This window comes from Mastacembelus armatus, chromosome 15 (assembly GCF_900324485.2).
Source record: "Mastacembelus armatus chromosome 15, fMasArm1.2, whole genome shotgun sequence".
Lineage (NCBI taxonomy): Eukaryota > Metazoa > Chordata > Actinopteri > Synbranchiformes > Mastacembelidae > Mastacembelus > Mastacembelus armatus.
This window is the reverse complement of record NC_046647.1, coordinates 19,154,756-19,171,281: the sequence shown is the minus strand read 5'-3', so window position 1 is coordinate 19,171,281 and position 16,526 is coordinate 19,154,756. Positions and strand designations below refer to the sequence as shown.

The window sequence follows — 16,526 nt, the reverse complement described above, 5'->3', positions numbered from 1 at the left end:
TTAACTGAACAGTTTCACCTGTAATTCTTTCCCTGGATAGTTTGCTTTTGTTAAGTTCATCTTTGAGTCTGTTTTTGCAGGTTTTTTCTACTTACAGTAACTGAATTCTTGTTATTCTGGTGTTTTGTATCAGTTTGGTTCACTAACATAGACCACACATATGGCTGAATGAGAAAGAACAAGAGATCAGGATAATAAGAAGATGGGATGGGAACAGACAAACAAGGACATACATGTTGATAAAGTGAAACAAGAGAGCACACAGACAAAGACAGTGAATGAATGAACAGGAGTGAATGAGATTTACCTACATGCTCATAAGTGAGCTTCAGAGGGGCTGCTAGGTGAATTGTGTTATTGCCCACAATGGCTTTTTCAAAATGTCAAACTGCGCGTTGATTATTGTGTGACCAAAGGGACAAATGTCAATCAGCCAGTTATGCGTAATTAGTCTGCACATGTCTGAGTGTGTTTCCTAGTCAAACCGCCAAACACAGCATGATGGTTTCCAGGCTGTTGGATTAACACACTGCAGCACTGACAGTATCTATTGTGTAGGACAACTGCCACAGTTTAATATCAGTTTCAACTGTGTTATCACGAAGTAAATAACATACATACTCACATTTGCATCTCTGTTGCTGTTCTCTATGGTGTTTCTGCTTTGCATTGTGTGATCACTTGCCAGACGTCACAAGTGGGTCTGTGGCATTTTTCCTTTGAAGAATTCCAGTGAGAGTTGAGTTTCTGACTCTGTTGAGTTATCTTCATTAACACTTATTTTGATCAGGAAAGGTCTTCATGATCTGGTTATAGTGTTAGGATTTCTTAAAAAACAGCAAACTTGATGCATGTTTCTGTAGGTGATCAGACAGAGGGATGAGTTTACTGCTGAGGGACATAAAGCCTATTGAAGGAAACCATTATGTTTTATTTAATGTACATCACTTTGGAACCACGTATGTGGTGTCATTTTTCAAATTTCAGTACATCGTACCAACAATAAGGCGTAGGACTTGTACTTTTCAGCTCTTAATAAAGTTTTTTTTCAGGTTGTGGTTTAAAATGTGAGTCATAGTGTAGAAAACAATGGAAACAATGTAGATACATCCATCAATCCATTATTTATACCTGCCATTGGTACACCCTGGACAGGTCACCAGAATATAGATACAGGCTCCAATTACACATAATCCTAAGCTTGAAGAATGTCTCATTCCTTTTAATATGAAAGACAGGCTTCAAGTCCAGGCCAGTTTCTTGTGAAAATTGTTTCACAATTTGTGCTAATAACACACTCATTGTCAGCCCATTAACAGCTAACAGAATTTTCTATTACACAATGAGTCATTATGTAAGACCTTTCACTTCGTCCAAAAAGCGGGAGACATTTGTTTCATCCTGCAGATACTGGCAACACCCTGACTCAACCTGTTCATAACTGAAGTGTGTTTGACTCAGTGACATAAGTGTAAATGGACTTAGGGTTGCTTCTTTTGGTGGCATGCACAGCCAGTCAACGTGACATGACTGCAGAAAGATTTATCAGAAAACTTAACAGCAGCCAATTAATGGCCACACCCTTCAATTTAACCTCAAAGGCTCTTTGAACTACTAATACTGCTATTTAACTATTTAAAATATATATATGGAAATGTAAAAGACATTACTAATTATCATTAAAGTTATGCTAATAGCTTTATAGGGTGACAGTATGTCAGTGTTGTGTTTATGGCTTGTTGCATTGTCCTTAAATGGCCCAAACAATCTTACTATAGGTTTAAAAGTAAACAAGGTGAATACTGAGCAGTAGAGTAATCTGAAACGGCTGTGAGAACAGAACTGGGCAATTTTCAGTTAGGTATAATGAGCCTAACTCAAATGAATCCTTAAAGTCCTACTGGGCATTTATAACAATATTATTATATATCTTATTTTTAAATGCCAAAACATGGAGAGTATACCTGTAAAGGGTAGGCAGGGGAAATGAAGAGGTGCATTTGGAGCGTTTTTTCCTCTGCCTGCGTATTTATTCTAATAGTTTTGCTTTGGTTTTTATGTCACTAGTTTGTCACTTGTGCAAGTAGTAAAATTCAAACTACAAACAGCAATTTATGTTAAGATGTTACTGTAAAAAACAATGATGACCAGCTCACCCAAGTTCACATTCATCAATAGATTATTAAGGATTAAAGGGACTGTAAATACACTCATTGGATGTTCAGTAGTTTATGTTCCTCTTCTCATATGTTGAAATGTAAAACTGTCTGGTCTTGACCACAAGACAAACACATACACACACATTGAAAAACAGGGTGTCACTCACCAAACAGCCATCTAGGAGTATTTGACCAGTGTTAACTGAGACACACCTTCAAATTTGTTTTGGATCTAGTTACAGGCTTTAACCCTCCACACACACACACAAACACACACACACATTGTGGCAAAAAAAGTATGTGAACCCCTTGAAATGACCCAATTTTCTGCACTAATTGGTTATAAAATGGGATCTGTTCTTTATCAGTTGAATTACCTCTAAATCATCCAATCTAAAGTCACCAATCAACCTAACCTGCTGTGGGAGCAAGGTGGAGTAAGTGGAGAAAACCCACACTGACACAGGGAGAACATGCAAACTCCGCACAGAAAGGTCCTAGGTTCAAACAGGATTGAACCAAGAACCTTGTTGCTATGAGGCGACAATGCTAACCACCTCTCCACTGTACTGTCCTCCCAGAACCTAGACAGAACATTATCTTCCTCCATAAAGTGAAGAATTTATTACAGGCCTGCATTAGTTTTAGCTCGGTGTACCTAACAAACTGACATCTAATAATAGATGAATGTTCACTTGTTCAAACCAGAAGAAAAAAACTCTCTTTCCTTCCTAGATCGTCTTTCCTGATCCAGACTACAACTGTTCTCTAGAAAATCCCATTACCTGCTCAACTGGTCCTCACCTTCCTCCTCCTCTTCAGACACAGTGGTCCCTGCTGGGGCACAAACTGGGTGAGAACGTCAAACACTTACAGTCTGCAGCCACCGATGCTAAGAAGGTGTTTTATTTGTAACGCAGAGACTCAAAATACATTTCTGAGCACAATGCAGTAAGACGTGTAGTAAATGTAATTTATGGAATGAAACTCGTGTTAACTCGTTGATACCCAGCACACAGGTCATTGCCCCCACTGAACTAATACATCCCAACATAAAGTTTCTATTGGAGTAAAGGTTGAAGGAATTCTACAGGCAACCTCTGTTTCACCCGAGGTGCTTGAAGAATTTTTTCCCCCTTTGTTGTCTTCTCCCTTTAGATATTCTGTTACAATTTCCCTAATGTTAACCCAGATTTTCAACCCTAAACAACATTCATTGGTCATTAAATGATACCATCACCATGGCAACAGGGCTGTAATGTGGAAATACAGGATATGCATATTGTACACCAGTAAACACTGCATCAAAGAAAGGATCAGTGTGTGTGTGTGTGTGTTTATACACACTCTGGGACCTGTGGGACCAGTTTTGGGGCAGGAGGATGTTTGAGTTTACAAAAGACTTCATGATGGTCAGAGGCAAAGTTGTGCATTGTGCATGTATGTAAATTTTAACTTTAAGAGATGAAGGAATGAATGCTGCTGGGGTTATACTGTAAGTAGGACAAATATGTGGATGGGCGTGATCTAATGTTCCCAGAATAATTTGGCATTTTGGGAAATACTTTCCTGCCAAGAGTAAGATGAGAAGCTTGATACCACTCTTCTATCTGCAGCCTGCAAACTAACTGCATTGTCACATTTGTGTTAATGGAAACTTTTTTCTGTCATAAAGTAATCATTGTGAAAATTGTTAAAGACATATGAGCTTCAATTTCTATTAGTGTAAAGAGATGTCTATGCCAAATTGCCTTAGAATAGAAAGTCAACCCAGGAACAAACTGTTATTTCAGAAAAGCAGAAGAAAGAAATGCTGAATGAAATTGAGTTACAGAAGCCAGTAGAACAGACACAAGCCTGGGTGTGATGATACGACACTGTGTCTTTGTCTACCAGCAACTGTAACCTCAACACATTAACACAATAAGACATCATATCTTGAGCAATCAATACAAGAACTGTGTAGTGACACATTGTGTATTCATCTATTCCTTTACATGCCAAATTGTGCTGTGGGGTGTCATGTTTTGCTATGATCATATGCTATGGTGGAAACTTTTTTCCTAATATCTTAAAAAAGATAAATTACATCCTACTGTTTTTAAAAGCCTGAGTTATGGCTCAATGATTAACCACAATGTTTGATTTATGACTGCTGCATGAAAATAACAGGTAAAATGTGTATCACATCTGTTATACGCAGAACTGTTGTATCATTATAATTGTTCTAAATCATAGATGTTACTTCATATGTGCCCAGACTGATCCAGCCTCTCACTGCTCTCCTTCTTTTATACCAGGCTATAAACGGACAACTGCAGACTAATTATTAACCCTGAACACTCCCTCGAAGCCCTGTAATGCTACACTACCCACACACATAAAGACACACACATGACCGATGTTGAACTAATGGGTGGAGATGAATGGAGCAATTGAAAAAAACAAGTACGTGAAAATAAGTAAACAGTAGATATTAATAGAATGTTTATTACAAAACAGAAAAAATTGGCAATATCAAAATATGCTAATAATGGTACTAGTGTAGAAGTCTGTTTGGTCTTAGCACAAAAACTAATATAACCTGTATCAGTGTTTCTATCAGTGTTTAATTTCAGAGAAGCAGAATGAACTCAGAGATTAGATTGAATAGCGTCTTTGTTGAAATGTTACCATTGTCCATTGTCCATATTTCCCCAACTACTAACTGTCTGTCCAGGTGTGAAATATCACACCTGGACAGACAGTTAGCATTCTCATTAGCCATAATCACTATCTCATGTAATCACAAGGACCACAAAGATGTCTTTGTGTATTTACTGTATGTGTTAGCCCTGTCCTAGCATTTCTCCAAGCAGACATCACTGTATGTCCTGTTACAACACAGAGTAGATGCTAGGCCTGTTTACGTGGTTACATTATGAACTTAGAGGATAATTGTAATGACAATATTTTCTTCCTGTCAACAAAATCCTATGAAAAGACCAAAAGCAACAATGAACTTTTTAAAAAGTAAATATACGAATGGCAATTTTATTGTGTTTAATCAATCGAACCAGTGTCTAGAAATGTCAATTTAAATTTTTACATGAGAATTTAATCGGCTCCAATCACAGTCCTTTCCCTGTGATTATATCATTACCGTGCCACACGGAGGAGGTCAAAGGTCAACTCTGTGATATCAAAGGCAAGATGTTGGTGCATACGATTTACAAAAAACTCTGGACCTCCTGACTGGTCAGCAGTGTGCTGGGTGTGTTTGAGAGAATCCAGGGTGGCATAGATAAATCTGGCACGCTGCTCCTCTGACACAGAGTCCGCCCAGCGATGACAGGGCAGCGAGGGAGTGTGGAGGAGAAAATAGACGGATGACATGTAGACTTTAACAAACTCCTGCTTCAGATAGGATAGGTCTCTCTGCAAACAGGGAGGAAGGAACAGTTTATATACACAGCTGATCAACAGTCTGTGCTGTCTGTATGCATTGTATGCTTATTCAAAAATGCATACACAAACACAGTTTAACCTGTTAGTAGAGAAAAGCTACCAGTTTATAGATACTGACAGGGTCCTCTGCTGGTCTGTACTGGTATTACACACTCACTCACCTTCTGCGCTCGACTCATGTTTGTGTCAGCATCCAACCAGGCACTCTAAAGCAAAACATCAGATAGTTTTTTGCAAAGTTATTAAGTGATTTTTTTCCTTACAAGCAGTGACAAATTTCATTGCAGTTAGACAGTTTGATCTGGTCATCCTGCTTGAAAAGCAACAAACTCAAATATTTTATGTGCTGAGGATTTCAGGAGTCTGTTAGTGACTTGTTTTGGTCTAAATGCAGTTTAAAAGGTTTCTGAATTTTTTTTACAATAGAAAAGATTCTGAGTGAAATACTGTATACTAATCTACTGAATACTACAAAATTACACAAATATACAGATTTCTGCTATAATTCCGTTAGAAAACCATGATGCCATTCTTACTGACCCTGAGAGCATCCAGCAGGTCTGGCTGATCCAGCAGTACAGGGAAGGTGGAAAGTACAGGACTGCATATCAGATCTGAAACAGAAAGAAAGTTCTATGAATAGAAGTAACAGTAACAGTAAATAGCTCTCAGTAAATAGCTCACAGTAAGAGTTCTGTAAGAGGTGATGGAGGAACGTTTTACCCGCATTCTGCATGGTAGGCCTGTCCATTAGTAGTGTGTCAGCTAGCAGCTGTCTGTGTAGAACCAGCAGGGGGATGCAGCTCAGGCAGTGCAGCAGAGTGTCTGGGAGGAGACTAAGGGGAAAACATACTTTCAGTAACAAATACATGCACAGACATGAATGTGGATTAGCTGAGTTACCAAATGGATATGGAGATGATTTACTGATATTGAACTCATGCACATAATCCACTGCTTGTGCTCATGCGCTGTGGTAATTTTTTCTTGCTAACCCTCCCACCTGAGCTGCATTCTGGTGCGCCGATTGACTGATTTCAACTTTACGATCAGTTTGGGCTGCCGCCTGGCCTGAAGTATCTGCTGGAAAACACCAGATGGAGCTGATAGTGGAGGAGAGAGTGGAGAGATGATTTAAACAGACTACAACCTTATAACTCCAGTTTTACTTCTTTACATGATCCTTTACATACTAAGTTATATATCTGATAATAGATTCTTTGATGATTTTGAACTGAACTTAAAGAGTCTTACATCCTGTGGTTACTGAAGCCTCCACTGGTACATTCTTCTCAAAGGGAGTGCCCCCATTCAGTGCCAGCTCATAGGTCCTACACACAGATCAGATGAGATTACCATTAGATGTCTGTCGTTTTTGTACAGTATGTGGATAGATTTAAGTTTTACAGTTACTCATTAGTTGTTTTTATACTGATATGTAGATGACTGAAAATAAAAATTGGATATTTATGTGTAGAAATCACTATGTGTATTTCTGTCTATGACTGTTTTTGCTTATGAAAATGACTCTGTAATTGTAATACAAATTGTGTGCACTGTATGCACTGATGTACATGTATGTATATGTGTATGTGTATACCTGCTGGAGAGTGGGTTTCCAGTGTCATCAGTTAGTTTGAGGAAAGCCCAGCCGCAGCTCAGGTCTCCTCTGTCACCTGTGGACTAAAACACAACTGTCCGTTCTTATAAAGATGATTTCTTTTTCATCTTCCATCACACAAAAAAAAAGGTTTTAGTGGTTTTCCACATATATTTTTTCTGTGCTGACTGAATTATATCACAGTCATATTTTTACAGTATGTGTGTATTTGTCTTTACAGTTCTTATAAAGGTGACTCCCAGTTCAAAGAGGATACCAAGGTCAGGAGACACAGAGTTGCAGCGCAGGAAACAGTCTCCATCCAGGAGAGTGGGCAGGATGCCTGTCATCTGTAGCAAACACAAACATCCTGGATTGAAGTTCATCTTTAAGAACAACATTATGGTCAGTGCTGCTGTTTTTTTGGGGGCATTTGAGGTGATAGTTCTGGCAAATTTTAATTTTTCATCTCACCAACAACCATCAGATTATAAGTGCAAGAGGTAATTTGTCCACAGTTCAAATCATCGTTTTGTAATTCAGAATGGATAAATGTACCCTTGGAGAGAAGCTCCAGGTCTTGGGGCTTTTGGCGTTGTAGGTTGCCCTCACTGTGTGGATGTTACTCAACACCTGAAACAAAAGTACTGCTCATGTGAAAACATCTGGGATTGATCAAGAATGTGAAACATAAAACAGCCTAATCTGAATAACAATATATTATATCAATATCATTGATACCTGAGTTCCATCAAAAGCACAGAGGCGGATGTGTCTGCTGAGAACCTGAACTCCAACCCCAGGAGTGGGAATCATCCGACAGCTCCACAAAGTAAAACACACACAGGTCCTGACCTGCCGACCACGAACCTACAGGACAAGACACTGACGTGTTTGACAGATTTCATACTGTGCACCGTAAGAAGGCTCAAAACTTAATCTTTACTCATCATTATGTACCAGATACTCTGAAGAACACACACACAGGAGTGTCTCACCCTGCCTGTGACTGGGTCCAGAAAGAGATCTCTAAATGAGAGCTGTGATTGGCTGAGTTCAGGCTGAATATAGTGACTTCCTTTGTATGTTACACCTGGAAAAAGACAGAAATGCAAATGACATTGACTTTAAATCGTAGTTAACTAAGTGACTTCCTAAAATATGCCAAGAGTGATGTACTTACCACTCGATAACCAAAATTTACTGTCAGTGCTTTTTAAAAGTGCACAGCTCTCACCTCATTGACATACATATCTTAATAGTGTGAATGTGTGTTTCTGTTAAATATGGAACATGTACATGTGTGTGTGCTTGTTTGAGAGTATAATGACCTTCTTCCATCAGCAGTTTGAAAGTTGATGATCTGAATCCTGAATGTATGGTCCCCAATGAAGACAGCACATTTGTTGTATCACTCTGTGACATGTACACACATACACAAACACAGTGAAAACTGAATCCATAGTGCTTTTAACAGCTAAATTGTCAGTACAATCACTTCTAGCAGTTATAACCTTATATGAGAATGCAGTCAGAGCCTTTTTGACAGTAGTCCAGTTGGAATGTGAAGCACCTCTGTCAAAAAAGAGAAAACAATGATTAAGTTACATTCAAATGATTCATATTTTGCATCTATATGTCATTAAAATTAAAGTTGAACCTCTGTTTTTCTTGGTCATCAGTTACTTCTTCACCATCTTGATCTTCCTCTTCCTCTGACTCCTCTTCCTCATTTACATTATCATCATCATCATCTTCTTCTTCTTCATCATCACCAGAGCCAATCTGGAAAGTGAGTAGTTTCAACTGCTAAAGATCTAGAGTTTGACCAATTAACAAGTGACATACAGTCACCCTGAATGCTTGATTAAATGAACAGCTCCCGATATAATTTTTAGCAGGTTGATTACCTTTAGGTAGGTTTTTGGAACCACTCCCTTGTTGCCTTCAGTGTCCTGAGCCAGCCACCAACCATCTCCCGTCTTCCTAATAATCCTCAACACCTCCCCTCTCTGAAAACAGGTGGGAAATAAACAAGTCTTGAAGCCTTACATTTGTTACAGATTAAAAAAAACAGACTTCTGAGTTCCTTTTGAAAATGTTTTATTATAACCACACTATCTTCTGAAAATCCGGGATTCAAAAGTGAAAATCGTGTAGCAATCTCTGACTCAAATTTAGAAAGGGCAAGGCAGCAGTATGAAGAGTGTATGTAAAGGAAAAGGTTGAAGTTCAGTTGGTTTGTAGAAAAGAGATTGCTACATCTCCAAGTGAACTCTATCTGTTGTGAGCACTTTTATAGACTTCAGTATGTTATTGATGTGTGTGCTTAACCTTTATTTCTGAAACAAGAAGTTCTTTACCTGAACAGACAGATCCCCTTCTTGTTCTCCTCTGAAATCACTGAGGACTGTGTAGATGCAAGGGTGTGCCTGAGACTTTGGTTCCACGGTTCTCCTCTCATTATCTTTGCCATCATCATCATCATCATCATCCCCACCATCATCATCATCATCATCATCATCATCATCATCGTCATCATCATCATCGTCACCATTACTGTCTTCGTCATTGTCATGCTCGCTGTCTTCCTTTGAAACATCGCTGTGGATCATAACATGGTAACATGAAAAGATATTTCTAAATTTTGGATGATTTAAATTTTAAACTCTGAGCTTCAGTGTAATGAATTAAAATGAGCCTGGATACATCTAAATTCAGTGTTGTGAGGAAATCAAGCTACTGCTGAAGGAAATATGGGATGAGTAAATATATAGTTTTGTTTTTGCAGAGAATACACTAGCAACTGACCCTGCAGCAACAGTGGGTCCTGGTGGTGAAAGCTCCATAGATAGCATGTTCAGACGCTCCATGATGTTCTGCAATCGTCTCTCCTCTTCCTGCTTCCTCTGATTATAATTTCCCACTGGAGCTAGCTCATCAGCCTAACAGCAAGTCAAGCAACAATGATAGTAGTTTAGACATTTTAGGAATATATATAGAACAGTACACAACACAGCAAGTTTAGAAATAATGTTACTTTTTGGGATAAGAACAATTGATATTTGTCAAACAACAATATTGGTTTCTTGCAATGTTTATTGTCTAGGTGCTGAGTTGCAACATTTTATAACTCCTCTTATTATACATAATTAGACTTCAGGATAAACAATAGGTTTGCTGACAGTACAGTACAGTGAATACAGTCCTGACTTTTGTTAGTTTCTTCAGTGTCCTTAGTGTCTTCTCTGTCGATATCTGTAGTTCTTGACATCTGTTGGGAAATACAGATGTATACTTAAATCAAACCTCAAATGTATGAGAAAGATAATTAAAATCAAGTTATTCAAACAGAATGAAAAAGGCACCGGGGATAAAACAACAAAGTAAACCTAGTCCAGATGAGGGCCATACTGTTTTTGCTCAGTCAGAACTGTTTACCTCTGTATGGCTTCTTCAGAACATCCAACCTGTCTCTGTACATCCTTCACCAGATTGTCAACCTGGGTTAGAAGCACAGTGAGAGAGCAAAGAAGATTGCTGACATCAGTGTGCATTTGAACTGGAGAGCCCATTGGTATCTGCACATTTTACAAAGTAAAGGATCTCTATTCAACACATTGGTTATTCCTGTGCTTATTCAGAATGCGTGAAAGTTTTAGTGGCATGTGCTATGTGCACAAACAAATCTTCAAGCCCAGCCTTCATTCAAAAACCTGCCCTTTTTAATGTTTTCATGTTTCTGGACTGGAAACAATATTTAACAAGTCAAAAGGTATGTACCTTAATGTATCCTATAAATTTCGGTAGGCATTTTATCCACCAAGCCACCAAATTGCGCTTGATATTTAAATTTCTTTAAATGTTACCTTTGGTAGCAATATAGAAAAGAGCTTTATGATGATTCACAAGACTTAACGTTAGCTACCTCCGGAGCTGATCAAGGATCACTTTATTTGGAAAACTGCTAGTTAGTTAACATTAGGTGAACAGACCCGTTGCAACAACTTAGTTAGTTAGCGTTAAGCTACGATAGTTAAGAGCTAACGCTAGCTAACATAGTTAGTTAATTTCTGTTGTAACTAATATTGTGTTATCTGAGATTCAACGCCAAACGTTTACTCATTCCGTATGATTTAACGAGCAATCGCCAATCTGCCACAAACCTGTTTTTTTATTTCGTCCGTCTCTATTTGGACAAGTTGTAACGGTCCTTTTCTTTTCGGGGGCATTTAAAGACTGTTTTGCGGAGCAATATCCATGTGTTAGCAGATCCCCAGCTAACTAGCTAACTGACGCGACACTTCCACTGGTCGCTAGGCAACAGAGTTCTTCTTCAGGCTTGAGCTCTACGTAAATCACAAAACGACTACAATCAAATTGTTTATATATATATATTCGCTAGTTATTAACAGTAAAAATGTTCACAACATTTGTGTATTTAATTTATTTGGGTTTATAAATGCAGTCTGACATGCTTTCTTCCAGGTTGTATTTGGTGGTTAGTAATAAGCTACCGCCACCTTCTGGTGTGGAAGGTGAAGTTGTAAAAAAAAAAAACTGCTGAAGATTTGGTGGTTAATTAGTGACGCTGTATGTTTTAAAATAAATAAATAAAATCCAGTATTGTTGCCTGCTAACATTGTTTGTGTTGCTGTCTGAGAACAAAACACTGAGTGGTCCCAAAAGCCCCAGATTCATTAGTCTCCCATTAATCAGATTAAAAATGTGCAGTTATAACGTGTTATGGTGTTGTTTCTGCCTTAATATCTGACACTGTCATGGAGGTGTTTTACTATCCTACACAGTTTGTATGTCCTCGTGGGGGCGTTCCTTATTAATGTTGTGTGTAAAGAAATTGCTGCAAACTAAAGACAAATAAATATGTTCCAGCACCTGAGGTCTGGAATTAATTAGTGGATTTAAGAGGAACTTGGAGACACCATTGCATCAAATCTTTACCCGTTTATTCAATTTATTCAGTCATGATGTAACACACGATGATGAACCACCTGATTCTGAGACTAGAAGAGAAAAGGTTTATGGGTACTTTAAACACATGTGGTGAAAGTTTGAAAAAATCAAATAAGCCAGACTACTTTTATTCTGTTTATTGCAAAACTCAAGTACTCACTATTATTATTAAATGACCAAAGCAGATGCGGATGCAGACCCACAGAGGGCGTATTGTGTTGCTTTTAGGCTCCCCTCGGTTTTTAGGCTCCCCTCGGTTTTCTTACATTTAATATATTATTTCAACATTATTTTATCTGTGCTATAAGAAGTGAATAAATAATGAGTAATGTTTTTTTACATGCCTTTTAAAAGTCACTTCCAACCAAATGTCTTTGCGATATTGCTCTCAAAAAAATGTAAAGGTTGCGAAGCATCAGGTGGAATCTCCCATTTTATTCCCCTACAGTGAACACCACACCGTCATGGCGGGGCCCATCGCTGTCATTCAAGGGGCCAGCAGAGGACTGGGGCTTGAATTTTGTAGACACATCTTGAAAAACAAAAGTTCCGCTGCTGTTATAGCGACATGCCGAAACCCAGACGGGGCAGCGGAGTTGCGGGACCTGGCCGGTGAATACCCGGGCAGACTGAGGCTGCTCAAGCTGAACGTTAACCGGGAGGAAGACATCCGCGTTGCGGCGGAGCAGGTAACGGAGAGCTTTGGTCGGGTGGATCTAATCGTGAACTCTGCAGCGATCCTTCACCCCTGTGGGAAAGGCGAGACCAGCCTGAGAGATGTTTCTGCACAGGTGAAACAAAGTGTTAGGATAATTTTGTTTTAAATGTGTTTGTTTTAGGTGGTTTCAATCTATTAATCAACAGCGTTGATTTAAATCGCTTAGAATTACTTATAAGTAAATGAACACACTAGATGAGAGAGCTTAGACAAATAGTTTCGGGCGCACTTGGGTTCAGTAGTATCATAACACAGCCAATACTTGTCTGTTAGAGCCACCTACTTGTTTCTTGTTTCCTCCACCCATTAAACAATAGCTGTTTCCTAGCAGGTTTCTGGTATTTCTTAATGTACATTTACCTTGATTGGCAAGATATGTGTACTGAGATTGGTGCCATTTCTATGTCTTGAAGTGGGATGGAGATAAATTCCTATATTGGTCCATTAAACACGTAGAGTATTTGTTCTTTGAGCATGTACTGTCTTGGTGATATCCATCCTGAGGGTCATGAAATAACCTAGTGATCTCTGCTGATGTTGTCTGGAGTCTATAACAACCTGATCACATCACTCACTAAAAGTTTTCTATAGAAAAACAAAATGCTGTCATCTAAAACCCAGTCGTTTTTAATAAATTATTATATTTAGTTCCTCCTATTGTGCATGGCTCCATAACCAATCACACAAGAATGTGAGGAAAAACATATGATTACTTAAAACACACATTTGTTCATCTCATTGGGCTTCCACCCACTCACATTTTTTTAACTGATTGAACCATTGATCTGTAACCATTGACTTATTTGCCCCTCCAGGGAATAATTTCAACCTTGACGACAAACACAGTGGGTCCTTTGGTTATGGCAAAATATTTCACCCCCCTGCTTCAGAAGGGTGGGGGTGGTTTCGGTCAACAGCCTGCAGAGAAAGCCAAGCAGCACAGCGGCATCATCGTTAACATCACTGCCAAAGTGGGATCCATTGGTGACAATGGTAGGTGCTGTAGGGGATTAGAGTTCAGAACCCCTTTTTTTCTGTTGCTGTTTAGACATAAAGTAGATTACACACAGGGGGTTTCCAGGACCAGATTTTTACGGACGCTCATCCCCCCAGGAGAATGTGGATTTATACAGGGACTTATCCCCAGTGACTAAACACTGGTCGGCTAATGTTGTTTGACAATATACATATCGTGAAACTGTAACCACGCACTTTCTAAGTCACATTAATAATGGCCCAATTTTCAGTCAGCAACTCTATTTGCTTTTCAGCTTGAAACATGAAAATCCATTGCTACCTCCTTCTTCTCTTGCATTGCTTGTGTGTGTTGGAACAATGTATTCGTGAAATCCTGCATTGTTTAATAATATGACTAATTAAGAATTATTATTTTAATTTCTAGGGGTGCTAAGATGAAATTTAGGTGTGCTTGAGCACACCTACAATGGGTCTAAAATCACCCGACTACACCACTTCTGTTATTTTAAGTAGAATACAGAGCAAAATATAAACAAATTGATCCATCCATTTTCTATACCCGCTTTTCCTGGCTCAGGGTCACGGGGATCTGCTGGAGCCTATCCCAGCTCTCTCTCGGGTGGAAGGCAGACCCTGGACAGGTCACCAGTCCATCACAGGGCCACATATAGACACACAACCTCACACACTCACACGGGCAATTTTAGAGTCACCAATCAACCTGACATGCATGTTTTTGGACTGTGGGAGGAAACCAGAGTACCCGGAGTAAACCCACGCAAGCACAGGGAGAACATGCAAACTCCACACAGAAAGGCCGGGATGCAAACCCACGACCTTCTTAATATAAACAAATAAGTAGTTATAACTTTTAAAAATTAAATATATATTTCTTGCTTAACATCTGTGTTGATATTTGTATACCAGCCAAAAGTGCTGGTGTTCTTCTATATTTATCTCTCTCCACGTCTCAGGACTTGGTGGCTGGTACAGTTACAGAATGTCTAAAGCAGCTCTGAACATGGCCACAAGGAATCTGTCCATAGAGTTGGGCCGTAGTCGTCCCAAGGTAAGTCTGAGTCTGCTTATAGTTGTTTTCACATTTATAAGAATAAGACAATGGTGGAGACGTGGTTAACAAGGGAAACGTGTTGGGAAATGGGTAGATAATTGCCTTACACACCCATTGTCAATATCTCAGAGCACTGATGAACTTGTTCCTGATTTTCCAGGTGGTGTGTGTGTCCCTACATCCAGGAACAGTAAACACAGACCTCTCCCGGCCATATCACAGGAATGTGCCCAGAGACAAACTGTTCAGTACAGAACATTCTGTCAACTGTCTGATGAGCACCATAGACATGCTAGACATCGAAAATACTGGAAAGGCATACAGCTGGGATGGGACTGAACTTCCTTGGTAGAGTCAATAACTGAACAAAGAGAATTTGTTCACCTCCAGTGTTGATGTTGAAACACTCAGCACTGCCTAGACTGTGAATTTAGCTGGATTTTACACCTGGTGATCAAAAGGGAAAGCAGTAGTGTACATGATGTTCCTGTTGGATCCCAAACTACCTCACATCCACCCAAAGTCCCTAAATCACCTGTAACACCTATGATGACCTGACACAATTGTAACTATTCTAATGTAGCATGACAAGGCCTTATTTTGGCGTTACTAATATTGTAATATCATAGACCTTTTTTTATTTACACCTTTATACCTACATCATAAATTGTAGTTAAAATTAATTTTTTCCATTTACTTTGTGCATTAGTGGCCCTTGGTATACTACAGCTATTACTTTTAACCAAAAGATGGCAGCCTTTCAGTACTACTCTTTAGTGTCCACCCTTGACATTTATGGCTTTCTCCTGATGACATTATAGAAAGGGTGGAATTTGTTTATTTTTAGTGTTACAATGGTCCTTATTACAGTTTGATGGTGTTTGGTACAGTGGAAACAGTAATATAATATTCTATGATATGATATAATATTCATATTATTCCACTTGTGGCTTTAGATTTTGTGGTTAAGGTGGCACGTTATGTTTTATTTTTAACCTTTATAGTACAATGAACTGCAATTATGCCAGTTTATGACCTTATGATAAAATATTGTTTAGTACACTGCTTTACATAACTGCATAACAGTTTGTGGATTTAAAAGTCCAATATGTCAGCTTTATGACAGATTGTAGAAAACATTAATTATACCCATTGTTTGATGCTGTATGGCATCTGTCGCCTCAGATACCTACAGCATTTAAGAGCTGAAATCAGGACTGCATTGTTAGGGGGAAAAAATGAAATGTTTTGTTAGCAGTTCTAGTGATGGTTTTCCTTTAACAATCTGAGACTGTTGTTTGACCTTTGTGTCTGGACTGAACTGCTATTCATTGCCCTGATTGATATCAGACATTTAAATGCCAATCTTAGATCTCTTAAGTAAATGTTGATCTCTATGTGACCATACTTGTTCAGTCAAGGAACGTTTCTTTGTACGGTTTTTACATTTTATTGCATGACAAATTTATTTTCTGTATGTGTGAAGGGGGACATTTTTACAGACATCCCTGATTATATTGTAATACTCTGCAGGATAACAAACGACTTGAGAAATAAAGATACTTATACAATTTGCTA

General features: G+C 38.7%; 2 protein-coding genes across 2 annotated transcripts; one reads left to right on the top strand and one right to left on the bottom strand.

The window, feature by feature from the left end:
• Nucleotides 1-5,161: 5,161 nt before the first annotated feature.
• nphp1 (nephronophthisis 1) lies at nt 5,162-11,588 on the bottom strand. Its single transcript, XM_026309416.2, has 20 exons — nt 11,373-11,588; nt 10,648-10,709; nt 10,420-10,480; nt 10,018-10,151; nt 9,570-9,810; nt 9,117-9,218; nt 8,867-8,991; nt 8,721-8,781; nt 8,538-8,622; nt 8,205-8,299; nt 7,948-8,076; nt 7,765-7,839; nt 7,446-7,556; nt 7,207-7,289; nt 6,861-6,937; nt 6,610-6,709; nt 6,330-6,442; nt 6,147-6,220; nt 5,768-5,812; nt 5,162-5,576 (listed from the first exon to the last, which is right to left on the bottom strand). The coding sequence occupies exons 1-20, from the start codon at nt 11,436-11,438 to the stop codon at nt 5,298-5,300; spliced, it is 2,118 nt and encodes a 705-aa protein (XP_026165201.1). The 5' UTR covers nt 11,439-11,588; the 3' UTR covers nt 5,162-5,297.
• A 1,046-nt stretch (nt 11,589-12,634) lies between these two features.
• Nucleotides 12,635-16,521, top strand: LOC113131392 (C-factor). The gene is made up of 4 exons (XM_026308560.1): nt 12,635-12,971; nt 13,714-13,891; nt 14,851-14,945; nt 15,109-16,521. Exons 1-4 carry the CDS (start codon nt 12,645-12,647, stop codon nt 15,298-15,300), a joined length of 792 nt encoding a protein of 263 aa, XP_026164345.1. The 5' UTR covers nt 12,635-12,644; the 3' UTR covers nt 15,301-16,521.
• The last annotated feature ends 5 nt before the right edge of the window (nt 16,522-16,526 follow it).

Excerpts from the sequence above, each read along its gene's own strand:
- nphp1 (XM_026309416.2), bottom strand. The coding sequence starts at position 11,438 with ATGCCCCCGAAAAGAAAAGGACCGTTACAACTTGTCCAAATAGAGACG. Across the intron at positions 8,077-8,204 it reads TGGACCCAGTCACAGGCAGG|GTTCGTGGTCGGCAGGTCAG; the intron begins GTGAGACACTCC and ends CTTGTCCTGTAG. Across the intron at positions 7,290-7,445 it reads GAGTCACCTTTATAAGAACT|TCCACAGGTGACAGAGGAGA; the intron begins GTAAAGACAAAT and ends GTTGTGTTTTAG.
- LOC113131392 (XM_026308560.1), top strand. The coding sequence starts at position 12,645 with ATGGCGGGGCCCATCGCTGTCATTCAAGGGGCCAGCAGAGGACTGGGG. Across the intron at positions 13,892-14,850 it reads GGGATCCATTGGTGACAATG|GACTTGGTGGCTGGTACAGT; the intron begins GTAGGTGCTGTA and ends TCCACGTCTCAG. Across the intron at positions 14,946-15,108 it reads TGGGCCGTAGTCGTCCCAAG|GTGGTGTGTGTGTCCCTACA; the intron begins GTAAGTCTGAGT and ends CTGATTTTCCAG.